At 37.1% G+C, this 13,536-nt stretch overlaps 1 protein-coding gene across 5 annotated transcripts in view; it reads left to right on the forward strand.

The window, feature by feature from the left end:
- LOC124166505 (sodium/calcium exchanger 1-like) overlaps positions 1–13,536 on the forward strand; it is a 331,828-nt gene that overhangs the window by 294,218 nt on the left and 24,074 nt on the right. For 2 of the 5 annotated variants that reach the window (XM_046544036.1, XM_046544037.1), the window contains 4 exons: positions 8,058–8,304; positions 9,251–9,386; positions 10,026–10,134; positions 11,544–11,567. In XM_046544036.1, the coding sequence (XP_046399992.1) occupies positions 8,058–8,304; positions 9,251–9,386; positions 10,026–10,134; positions 11,544–11,567 (516 nt within the window). The remainder of the gene's footprint in view (positions 1–8,057; positions 8,305–9,250; positions 9,387–10,025; positions 10,135–11,543; positions 11,568–13,536) is intronic. The other 3 variants (XM_046544038.1, XM_046544039.1, XM_046544040.1) reach the window with 3 other exon arrangements.

Consider the following 13,536-nt stretch of genomic DNA (forward strand, 5'->3'; position numbering starts at 1 on the left):
CTTGGTTGCTGATCGAGGGGTTCCAGGTTCAAATTTTAGTGATGTCTTCGCACACCCCCTACTGAAATCATAAAAAATGCGAGGTGGTCCAGGGAAAGATCATGCCCCCTCCCCGGAATTCATGATATTCACACAAATGTTAGATACACGTATTTGCTTATGCCAAGATGCAAGAACGGGTGAAGTATGGGATAAAAAAAGGTATTTTTGCTAAAACGATTGCTATTTTAGTGATAAAGAATCCTAGTAAACCAATACCATTATTCTTATCACTAATTATCACATGTTATTTTTGGTAAATTACCTTATCTCTCAACCGCATGAATCTGTTTAATCATTAGAAGTGTCTTCACTTTGTTCAGGCAAAAAACTCTCATCTAATCAGACCGCAAGGGAGAAGATCTAAATTAATTTGCCTCTCAATGCATGACGATAGTGAATAAATAAGGACCAATCTAATGAAATGTCGTGTTTGGCGAAAAATTGGATTCCATGGAGCCACATTGAATTATCCTTAGCGGCGTCTCTTGCCTTTGATATTTTCAATGCGTTCATCTCGGATGAGGCCAAGGCGAGAAATGCGTATGATGAATCCGTAGCGAAGTCTCGCGATAAGACTCGCACGTTGTGCCTCTCAGAGAAGTGATCTGGTCTCCAAGTCACGTCTCACATGTCTTTCCCTCTGTATCTCCGGTCTATCTTCTGGCACGTGACCACTTCCCCATTTAACACTTGGGGCAACTCTGCTCCTCGTTCTCTGAAAAGACATTGCTCTAGTTCTTCGCCTACTCCTCAAGACGATACTTGTACAGAGCGAAATTGATGTTTCTTCTCCTATTCTTGAGATAATTACAATGTAGAACATGAAGAAAAATCTGTTTTTTTTTCGGAAAATTAAATAAACTCTTATAGAATAAACTCACCCGAAAAGCCACATATTGGCACTATTTTCGCATAGACTAGTTTTTTTAACAACTTTAAATAGTGTTTCAGTTGTGATTTATTTATCAGTAATTTGGAGTAAGTTGGGATATTTTGACTATATAGATATTTTGTTCTTTAACTTGTTTCGCTAATTGATTCCAGTCTATTCATGATGCTGGTCATACATTCGGAGGACAAGGTTGTGTTACTGCGGCTTTTTTGTGTAACCCTTGACATTTTTCACGAATTCAGCATTTTTTCCCTATTAAATAACATGGACAACTGTACTTTTAATTCTCTAGTTGGAAGCATTTCTCTAATTTTTCACCTTCCCCGCAAGGAGCCTCCACCTCATCAACCCTCACATTTCTTCCGGAAATATTTTCACGAGAACCAGTTTTTAAGATACGCTTGATCCCTTCAGCAAATGACGAAACGCACTGAATGTGAAGTCCGAGAAAAATCTATACACATCCTTCAGGACTCTGAGAACATTTCACGAATCAATCCGGTATAAATATATTCTGACAGAAAGAAAAGCGTTTGATAGTTATTTGTGAATAACAAGTACAATGCAATTATTTGTTTCCAAATTTTTAGCCAATTTTATAGAATGATTCATATCAATAGCTTTTAGATAAAATTTATCTCATTGTAACGGTCGCTAGTTTTTTTAATAAAAATTGTTATTTTCGATAAAAAATCTATTTAATTAAAAAATTAATCATTTTTTTAAATCCTAGTTTACAAGTTACGAGGTGCGCTCAGAAAATAACGGGAACTTGATTTTTGAATTCCTCGCGATTTTGGAAAGTCCGACTGTCAAAAAACAATTTATGTGGAAGCATGATAAAATTTTCATCTGCATGTATTGTTTACTTTGTCTGCGACAACCGCTTAGGTTAGACGTGTTTTTACGAGATCGGCGATTTTGGGTCACGCATCATTGCTTGTTCGTGAATTTTTGGGCAAAAACAATGCTGTAACAATGCCCCAGCCTCCATACTCGCCAGAAATGGCTCCGTGTCACTTTTTCCGATTTCCAATAATAAATAGAACCGTAAATAACCCTCGTTTTACTAGCATGGATGACATTAAAAGAAATTGCTGAAAGACCAAGGGTTCGGGTTGGTATGGTGGTTGGTGTTGGCTTCCCACCTTGTAGGCTTGGGTTCAAATCCCGGCGCGGCGGTGGCAGAGACTTTTCAGAGAATGCCCGATCCCTGCTTGAATATTATATGTGGAGGACATCTCAAGCGCAACGCTACGTCCCTCAGATGGGACGTTAGTCGTGGTCCCCTTGGCGCCTTTCGTTAAGAGGAGGCTAATGCAAACGCCGGGTTTCTCTCCACCCTTCCTTCCATACCCTTCCCTCATGGCGCCAAGTATCGTCCAAGGCTATCGGTCACCTCCTCAAAATACCATACCATACTGAAAGACCTTAAGGCTATCCAAAAGATCGAGTTCGATAAGTGTTTCGAGGAATGGATGAAGCCCTGGCACATTTGCATAATATTGGGGACTATTTTTAAGGTGACAACGTAAATTTAAATGGATATTTTTTTTCAAAAAATTAAAATTTCCCCAATTTATGAACACGCCTCGTATTTTTTCTGTGATTCATGTCATCTTTTATCGATTAATTTTCTCTGTATTGTTGATAATATTAAATATTGGAGAAATATCTATTCTTAGCTCGTTTTCTTCCTCCCCTTAGTAAATCTCGTCTTGATTACATGATGGGTTCGACGCCTCGACGACGAAAACGCGAACGATAAGGAAGATTAAGAATAGCCTTGATACTTTCAAGACGTTGGTATGGAGGTGTGTGGAAAAGGTTACGTGGACAGAGAGGAAAATGAACGAGGAAGTTCTAGGCATGATGAGTGAGGAGAGGAAGTTGTTAAAGAAGGAGATAGATGGTGTGGATAGAGCGAGTAAATGCAGTGAGGTTAAAGGGAACTCTGAATTGCTGATAAACCGTATTAATGGGAAGGATGCTTGGTAAGTGAAGTAGGAGGTAAAGAACAGGATTCTTGGATGAATGAAAGTAGTGATGGAAAATCGATGTCGATTAAAATTGGAAATTGAATTTTAAATGACAAAGATCGAGGAAATCGATATCGAGGCTGAATCTTAGAGTTTCGATCACAACTCGATTTTTCGACTTCGATCTGGGCCATTTCGTTTGATCTCAGCAGCCTCGCTATCAGCCCATGGTAACGCCATCGATCAACTTTTCTCTTCGATTAAAAATCGATTTCTCATGAAATCGATGTTTATCGCATTTTTCCATCACTAACTAAAAGGTAATTGGCCTACCAGCCTAATAGAAATTTTTAATGATGCTGAATCGGAGAAGGATTCGGTAAAATATCCGCTTTCCGGTAACCGGTTTCAAAAGCGATACCTCAGTTTTATGACCAAAGGTCATATGCTTTTCTTATACGTGGTTTCCTTGAGAGGCCTTGTGGAAAATACTGTAAACAATCACTTCCTAATTTCCGTTATGCTTTGAACGCGGATTTTCGCCTTGCATTATCGTCGCTTGACGTAACTCCCGCGTTCCGGAATGCTTCCGTTAACTTTTAAGGTAAGAAAATTAAACCTGAATCCCAAGATTAGCCTATAGGAAAATCCGGCCCTGCTAATTACCTTGCCATGGAGCTAAACGCATAGGAACAGTAAAAGTATGATTGAAGAAAAACGTATTTAACCAAGAAGTTACATTAAAGTAGCCATATGTTTGGTAAATATGGTCTTAAATGTACACCTACAAATAAATTACCCTCCACCGAAACTTTTTCCTGGGTAAGGCTTTGGCAAATGTATTATATGCTGTGTCCGGAGGGGATGAAAATTTTCTGGGGGGTCTCAAACCGCCTAGATCCCTGACAACGTGCCGGATACCCCAGTTGACCGCCTGCGCCCCATGGCTGGTTTTTGTTGGCCATCGCCCCAAACTACCGAAGCTGATGAATCACTCGCCTCCGCACGAGCGAAACTTTTGATCGAGAAACGAGGGCACGTCCCGGGAGGACATTGATGCGACTACCACGGCGGAGAGGTACTTGGGGATTTGCAGAGAAATCTGTCTCCTTCCACGGTGGCTGTTAGACCAACTCCACTGGACAACGTTGCCTCAGAGACACTGCGGTGTTCTCTCTGAGCCAAGCAGTGATTGTACCTATAGTCCGGTCAAAACTTGGTTGTCTCTGAATGCGCATAACTCCAGCGATGTATTTCCCTTATGCTAACCACATTGGGTTCGACAGTTTTTTCTCATTAATCTTATTCTGTAAGCAATATTTTTTTAAGCCTGCAACTGCTCCCTCCAGATAGTCGCCCTTGACTACCGAAAAACCTGTTGATGAGTAACTAATTTTTTCTTATGTTTACGTCAATATCCAGCTTGACTTTGAAACAGCTCCGAGTAATAAGCAAGAAATGACTCTATCAGCAAAATTTTGTTGATTGTAATGGATTACGGTGATTAATAATTTTCCCACCACACAAATTTCGTGTAGGTATGCAACGTCTTCTCCACAATTATGGCTCTCATTGTGGGACAGTTTCTACTTACATGCGTCATTCTGCTCTCGACAGATATTAATAAGTGCCTTGATAAATATTGTTCGTCTGTTCTAGAAATCTCGCATTCACTTAATTTTAAATGTCGTGAAGCCTAGATTTTACGAATTAATCGGTCCGTTTTCGTGGTATTCTCGAATTCCGGATTCTAGTGCATATCTTTCCGAGAGATAAAGTTTAATGCTTAAATTATTTTCAAATCGATAGAATGATTTCGGTGATTGGATGATGCACCAGTTAAAGAAGGTAACGTCCCAGCTGTGTTGAATATCATGATTTGAAAACCATAAAATGACTTATTGCATTTTTATGCCCGCACTCCATTGCTCTGCTGTTCTTACTTTTTTTACAATTGAATCGCATTTCACTATTCGTATTCTCAATAGCGTTCTATGGAATATTTTGCGCTGTTTCGAAATTTATTTCTCGTTCTTGTGAATGCATTCCAGGGATTCAATTTCCGCGATTTTACTAGAGTGGATGCTTCGGTGAGGCGTATAAAATCGGCGGAAAAATGGGCGACCTAATCTGTTTTATAGTGAGCTATTTCAGTTTAGAGTTCCTCAGCTGGAATTTTTCAAAAGGTTGGACTCAGATCGATGTATTTCACAGTAGCGCAAGGAGAGAAATGAAAATAGAACGAGGAAGCGAGATTTAAGGGAAGGTAGTGAAAAGGGGAGCGGTAATTGCGGGGGATAGTCGATACGGTAACTGATGTTTATGGTGGTAGAAACGAAGTACGTAGGTGCCATTTTACGGAAAAATCTCTATAAAGGGTTATGAATTGTAGAAAAGTCTGATGAATGGGCTGTACTTATTTTCTTTCTTTACTTAGAGGCGGTCTGGAGTGATTGGGGGACATAGGGTGGGGCGCATTGCATGCCGGGAAATGGAGTTTGACGCTATTCTTGCTCTTAAAAACCAGATAAAAGTTATTAAAATATAGAAATTTCGCGAGAAAAAATACTATGAAAAGTATGAATTTCACAAGCTTGTAAAACTTAATAATGTATTTTAATTCTATTATCTATTTAGTGAATTTGTCCTTTGTAACTGCACTGAAATCTAAAATACCTCTAAAATTACCTTTTCGAATTACCCTTTCATAAAAGCATCAAGTTCTCTTTTATCTTCTGACAACTTTATTTTACTCTGAGTATTTTGTAAACAAAGCAACTAATAAAAACGCTGAATTTAATAATGGCAAAAAAACGTTCAAGAATTCCGAGTCATTTTTATTACACCTTCCAATATGCCTCACGCGAGCGTTGTGGGGGCCCCCTAAGATCGGGGCCAACGGCGATTGCCGACCAGCCGACCTGGTCAGACCGCCCTTGTCTTTACTTCTATCACGGTACACGTCGTCACAACCAGGGGCGCAGCTAGGAATTACGGCTAGGGCGGGTTTAGGTGCAACTAATACCGGGGTGTGTTGAGGTATGGAATACCCTATCAGGATAAGCAGTAGGTGCGAGATTAATAAATCGCGGAATTTTAAGATAAATGGTTCAAAACGGTGAGTTTTACGGCTTTCTGGGGGATATTTTATTAATCCATACACTATTCTGTTAGTAATATCAATCCAATTAAATAAAATAGATTAAACATAAAATTTCTCTGAGCTCTGGGGGGGGGGGTTTATCCCCCAAAACCCCCCCTAGCTGCGCCACTGGTCACAACAGCTCTCTTCTCTCTTTACACTACGACCACATCATGCACGGCACAAGCCTGCCCTCAGATGCCACCTGGTGGGCGTCTTCACAATTAGATTTTACTAACAGCAAAATCACCGGTGAAGTACGCACAACATATATACCTGAATTCCCCTTTGAACGATGCCCTGCATAATCGTCACGAATTCCTTAGCCCATGGGCGGATTAAGCTCGTTGTTTTGAAGAGCGGCTCATTAATCTCCGCAGCGCCTTGGTGGTATGCAGTACCTCTCAACAATAATCGTCTCGTTGTCAGATCAAATATGCGACGACATGTGAATTTTAGATATGCATCAATCATGTTTAAACATTGCTTTGTAAGCTGGTGAAATAAAAATATAGTTTGGAGACTTAAAGATCTCATCACTCTTTCCAGAGATGAATGGGCAGGCACCGCCTTGCTCCCGATTACACTCGCATTTAAGATGACTTACTAAATTGCGAAAAATTTGAGCTGAAAATTTTATTCCAAATTAATAAGCCTAATAACCTTTCTTATAGGCAGTAATTAAACTAAAATGATCGCGTCTCTTATCCTTCGAGAGGATTAGTAATTGAGTGGTTTTATAAAGCCCGGCGATGATGAATTATTTCAAGCCAAAATAACCAGCAACACTAGGTATATCAAGAGGCAAAAAGACCTGAAAATCTCCAATTTCCATTTTTCAATTTTTTTAATAAGTAGGATATCAGGTTACAATTACCCAACACTTAAGTTGGAAAGCATCATTTTTTAAATTGACTCTGCGAGAATGAACTTGGTATTGAAAAAAATAATGAGCAAAGTAAAATGCAAATTTAATGTGAATTTCCTTCCATATAAAAATATGATCAGATACAATCTTTCACAAGTTGCCAAGAGAATGGAAATCAGCCACCAAATTTAAGGCTGTAACCAGCATTGGAAAGAGGGTTTTAAGCCGTGTATATACTTCCAAAAGTTTATCTGGATGTGTAAAGCCTTGAAATACTTTTTTTTATAATATATTTCAATTGCATCCCCCTAATGGGTTGTACTAAAAAATAAATGTGTATACGCACTTGCCTTCTACTTTAAAAGTGTGATGCTCACGTGCCCTTCAAGGCAGTGAATAGAAAATATGAGGGGGGAGGTATGCTTTTGACCAGGGGCAGATCCAGGATTTCTTTTTGGGGGGGGCTCAAGCAAGGCCGTACCCAGGATTTTGTTCCTAGGGGGGGCACAAGGATACCTTGTGATACAAAACAAAAGCAATGATAATGGGACCGTATTAAAAATCTTGCATATATATTTAAAGGGTCTAGAGGGGGCACATACCCCCCTCCTAGATCTGCCTATGCTTTAGGCTGTATCTCCTAAATATCTCAGACTAGCTAGTCTATGATTATATTCTTAAATAATATCAGGGTATTTTGAACCCCTCAAAAAAATCCCTCCCACTTATTACAGCCTTATCATCTTTGGGTTAGTCCTGGGTGAGCTTTACCCTTGTCTATCTATTCCAACCATTAGGTTGAATTACTGAGTGAGATTATTATTGCGTGATCATGAAAATAAACTTTAAGTTCCCTGATTGGTGATGAAAATTCTTGGAAATTTAACGGTGCATATGTTTCCATTAGGTTGAGTTACTGAGTAAAATTATTATCGTGTGGTCATGAAAATAAAGTCTTAATGGGACGATTTGTGCCCATGGATGGAATTTAAATCCATAGCAATTTTCTGCCACATTAAAACTTCATTATAAGATCTGAGTAACTATGTTCAATTGGAAGTGTTTTTGATGTCATTAAGTTGTTGTATTTTGAGTGATGATTAACATTTGGCATTTTTCATTTGTATCTTCCAGGTGTTCGGTGTCACCACCATCTTCAGCTTGTTTGCCTACGCTTGGCTCCTGGTTATCCTTGTTGCTGTCACACCCGATGTTGTGGACATATGGGAAGCAGCACTCACTCTGCTTTTCTTCCCACTGCTTGTCATTCTGGCGTACATGGCAGACAAAACCTGGAAGTGCTGCGGGGCTTCAGCTCTTGGTTTTGGTGGAAAGAAGCAGTTGGAATTGGGAGCTGGTCAGCTGACTGGAAACTCTGAAGGTATCAACCAATAATTATTTAATGCCAAAATTTTGTTTAATTTGTATCCTGTGCCCATTGGCGCAGCCAGGTATTTCGTTTGGGGGGGGTTCAAAACCAGGGGGGAAAATTTTGAAAAACAGGGTACTAAGTAGAGGGTTTTTAACTAATTTTAGCACTTTTCATAATCTAAAAAACTTTATTTTTCAAAGAAATCTATTGTAAGTGCATGATTTTTCATTATTTGGTTTTATTTTGTCATGCAAAGTTAGTGTGATTTATATTTCGGGGTACCCCCTCACTACACCACTGCCTGTGCCTTTTTTCTTACATGAACCATTTATGACCTTTAATCTAACTTTTCATCATTTTATTGTCATCAATGAAAATACTTTATAGCAAAATTTTAATGCATGCCAGGCACATAGCCAGAAATTGTTTCATTACTACTGCAAGTCAGCTATTCCCTTTTAAATGCCAAAAGTGAAAAAATTCCACTGGTTTAGGGACCACTTAATGAAGACATTTATGCAGTATTGTATAAATGTTAATTTATAAACAATAGCAGTTTTATGCTTATGATCATATGCTAACTAATTTTGCAATGTTACGCAGTATTTTTGGGAAAGTTCAAAAACTTTCAGAGCTTTCAACTAAGCTTAAGCTGAAACCCTCCGGGGCTACATGGCTGGTGTATACAGGCTATCTGAATCAATAAGTGACTTAATTCTTGTTGTGAACTGAAAACTATAATGGAAGCTCATTTTTCATCCAATGCATTGGAGGATATTTAAATGATTATTGTCAACTTTATCCTTTTCATGATCTAACAATAAGTCACTTACCCTAAAGCAGGCATGTCACATATTTTAAAGACTTTAAGAAAAATGTATTTTTTTATGAATTCTTTGAATGTATGAGTAAGGTTTGAAATATTTCGTTCCATGGAACATTCCACATCCGAAAGGAGAAAGAATGCTGGGTGGAAAGACATTTTTCCGCAATGGCAACCTCGATAAGGATGGACTTGTTGCATTTGTGAAGGAAGTGAAGAAGTACCCTGGTCTTTCAGATGAAGATGCAGCATTACTTGCAGCCTCAAGGTAAGATATTTACTTTACCTATAAAATAGCTCACAGCCTAACAGCCGTATCCACAATGTTTCCTCTGAGACTAATATTTCATTTATCATAAAATGGTAAAAAAGCAAATGCTAATATAAAGAAGTGCAGATGTTAATTATATGCTTTCAAACTGCTAATTCAGAAAGTTATCATTTAAATTTGAAGTGAGGCTAAAAATTAGAATGAGATTCATTGAGCCATATCAATATAAATGCATATAATTTCACTGTAGAGTGAGTTTACATTTATAAATGACATTCTCCTTAAAAGTTTAGATAAAAAATCTAGTTCTCCAGTGAGGAGAAACTCCATATTTTTATATTAATGTTGTGTGACTCTGATCTCTATCCTGATAATATGCAACCCACTTTCCATTTCTGCCAAGATGATGGCTAAAATGGGGATAGGATGACCAGTATGTTCTCTGTGTGCGAGTTGATAGGGTGACGGAAAAACGATTTCTTGTCGTTCTCTTGAGTTAATGAGTGACAAGTTTATTTCTATAAAATTGATTGGCTATTGAATTTGTGAAGCCTGAGAACACTTTACTGTTGTAACTCATCTTACTGAGTCATTATTCACAGAAATAGTAATTATTACCATAAACTCTCATTAAAGGCTTGTTGACTCTCAGCCTCACTCCCGGATGTGGTACAGAATTGGAGCTGTAAGGAGTTTCACTGGTGGTCGCAAGACACAACCAAAACTTAGCCTAAAACTTCAGGAGGTATGTATTTCTTTTTTAATTTCAATTAATTTATGTTACTGTAAGCTAAGTAATTAGTCCCAATTATGTCTTGAAATTTGTGAAAACTGGATATAAAAGAGAACTGGAATTTGTGTTAATTTTATTGATAAGATATTAGTCAAATTTTTGTCAAGAAAAAAATTGTAATGAGCTACATAGAGAGGATATGCGTATGGTTATTTTGTAATTCTAGGCAGGGGAAAAAAAATTCTTTAAATGATTTGGGAAAAATGAGAAAATGTATTGTGCACTGATTAGTTGCTTAATTTATTCATTTATGTATCTGATCCAACATTAGATGAAAGATTATCTCAGGCACCATTTTGATTTGTGAAAAATTTGTTACTTGATGTGAGAAAGATTTTAAGCAAATGTCTTCTATAAAAGGTTGCATCCAAGAAAAGTTAATCATTCACTTGTATGAGAAGCATTTGTGATTTGGCCACTTAGCATATACTTTGCCTCAAGTAATTAAGTTAAATGTAAGAATATGCTTATATGCCATAAAGTATCAATTTTCAATGAAATCTTGATCGACATCTTAAGTTAATTCCAAGTTATTTTATTTTCCTTGCCTTTCAGACTTCCAGTCAAAAGTTAAATGTCCTCTGGCTTATAAGGTTGTTCTTTTTGTCTATAAAAAAAAGAAAATAACGTTTATCATCAAAATGCATGATATGTATTTAAATTCACTATAATTGGAATTTAATCATTGAATTCTTGTCTTTATTAATTAATAAAATTCAGTAGTACCAGCAATTGGCATACTTATCACATATTTAACATCAATTCAATGTTATCTTCATTCTGTTGAAGAGTGTGATCTGATGCAAAAATGTGCTGTTTGTCAGTGAATTGTATAGATTTATCAGATGTAGTAGAGTAATCAGTGCAGCTTATCAGTGCGTCTTGTGTTCTATATTTGCGTGATTAGGTTCTACATTCCTACATGAATTGTCCATTTATCCAAAAATCTAATAACTTTTATACCTTTCTTTGCTCTTGGAAAAAGAAGAAATTCCTCCAATCATATTCATATAATGCTTAAATCTTAGGATTCACATTTCCACGGTAATCATTTATGTGAATTATATGCTTTTAATCATTGATTTAACAGTACTCTGCGCATTATTTAAAGTGATTTGTCATAAAATTTGGTTTGAGAGTATAAACATCTACATTTCATGCTGCATAAAACATGTTTCAAAAATAGATAGGTATTAAGATTGGAATGCTGAAGAAATGGCTGTATGAATACTGTCAATTTGTTTATTATTAATTAAATAGGTTATCTAATCTATTGCTCATTATCTGTTTAACATTTAATATTAATAATTAGTCTATTTTTTTAAATATTCTTACTGATAAAAATAATTTATTGATTTCAGCTTTTAGACAAGCCATTAAAAACAGTAAGAAAGGATCATTTTCCTTACAGTTATTTTAATTGTAGTGAAGCCTGGTCTGTAGTTACTTAGTTTTTTCCATTAATCTCGAGTATGCCCACAAAGATTAAATTTTATATTTTCATTACATAATTGAAATTTGTATGGTGTTTATTTTAACTTAAATATTAATGTATCTTGCATTCAATTTTTTTATCTTTTACTACACTCTCTTACCTGATTTCAAGAGGACTTAATAGTTCAAGCAAGACATAGAATGTCTCTTTTGGCTACTGCATGGCTAGTTTCTGTTATAGCTTTAGTAAATCTTCACTGAGGACTTTTATGGCTCCATCTCTATGTAAATATTTTATATTTGTATCCTTGTTGTCCTCAAAATGCATGACTCACCCGTATGGCATTAAGTTTTTGTGGGCAAATTTAGTCTCAGATTATTCACGGCCTTTGTCTTAAGCTTCTGTTATGTTCTGATGAAAAGCTATATTATGGTACTGAACAGTGGTGGTTGTTGGCATTGTGAAGTAAAGAAATGCAAATCCTTGTATTAAAGGCAGCATGGAACTTATTTTTTGTGGAGATAAGGAAAAACTTATTTTAAATCTCATCATCTTATGTACATATAGCATGCTGGAAATGAAATAGGTGAACTGTGTGAACGTATATATTCTCGATGTTCTGCACAGAAGATGAACTACGTATCTTTATGCATTTGCTTTTCCAAATTGTTGTAGTATGTTAGAGAAAAGAAAAAACATGTTGGTGAATGGGTGAATCCGTGTAAAAATCCGTGGCAGGGAACATGTTAAACAATATACCTATCTCACATCCATTTGACATACTTTTCTGAAGAATTCTTTTTTGCTCATTAGCAAATCCTTCCCCTTTATAATAAATATGTCCCCTCGTAGCCTCCTCTGGTGGTGATGTTCTTCCTTCACACTACCTGTTCCTTCAGTAGTTGTTTTGTTTTGGAGGTTTTATCAAGGAAAAATGCACTTGCACTCTATATGTAAAATTGTGTATATTTCACTCACAAATGTGCTAAAATGCAAGAAATTCTGGTTCTTTTTTCTGGGAATTGTCACCATATGTGTACATATACAACATGATTCAATATATTTTCTCCATTTTTCATTGAACTACATGCACATTCACATGAGTCATATCACACTGTTTGCTCATTAGTGTCATAGGCGGATCCAGGGGGGGGGGGGGAGGGGCATGGAGGCACATGCCCCCCCCCCCCCCAGACCTTTAAAAATATGCGATATTTTTAATACGGTCCCATTATCATTACGTTCGTTTTGTATCACGAGATATCCTTGTGCCCCCCCCCCCCAGAACAAAATCCTGGATCCGCCCCTGATTAGTGTTAAAGTTTCTTATGATCATTGAAGTCAAGAAATACTTTGTGAAAAGTAGTATATTTGTGTTGCTACAGTTTGAACTGCCTGGAGCTGAGACCATATACACCTAGACTGTAACCATAAAATAGGTTTTTTTTGGGTAGGAGGTATATTTTAGGGGATGTTCGTTTGGAGAGAGTAACCTAGGACTATATCTCCCCTGCATTTTGGGGGGTTGCACCCCTTGATATCCTCTGCTCACTATGGACTTTTGTATTCTCTTTCATCATAGCCCTGCAATAAAAATTTGTAGCAATTATATGTATCAAATTTAAATAGCAATTATGTGATATTAGCTTTTGTGGACTGGTTGTAATTATTATGATAATATGCATAATGGAATCCAAAATCCAGATGCATCTGTTCCCACTTTGCGCAGCAATCTGGTCAGCATCATTCTCCAGGTTTGGGGTGGCAGCAAATATACCTAGCTGTAATACTATAATAATATAACATAATGCGACCTACCACAATGTCCTTAGCAGCAACCTAAGCTGGCTGCAATATCTGAAAGTGATTCTGAGGGTCCTGAGACCACTTAGCAGGTATTACATGGGCGTACCCACTCA

This window comes from Ischnura elegans, chromosome 10 (genome assembly GCF_921293095.1).
Source record: "Ischnura elegans chromosome 10, ioIscEleg1.1, whole genome shotgun sequence".
NCBI lineage: Eukaryota > Metazoa > Arthropoda > Insecta > Odonata > Coenagrionidae > Ischnura > Ischnura elegans.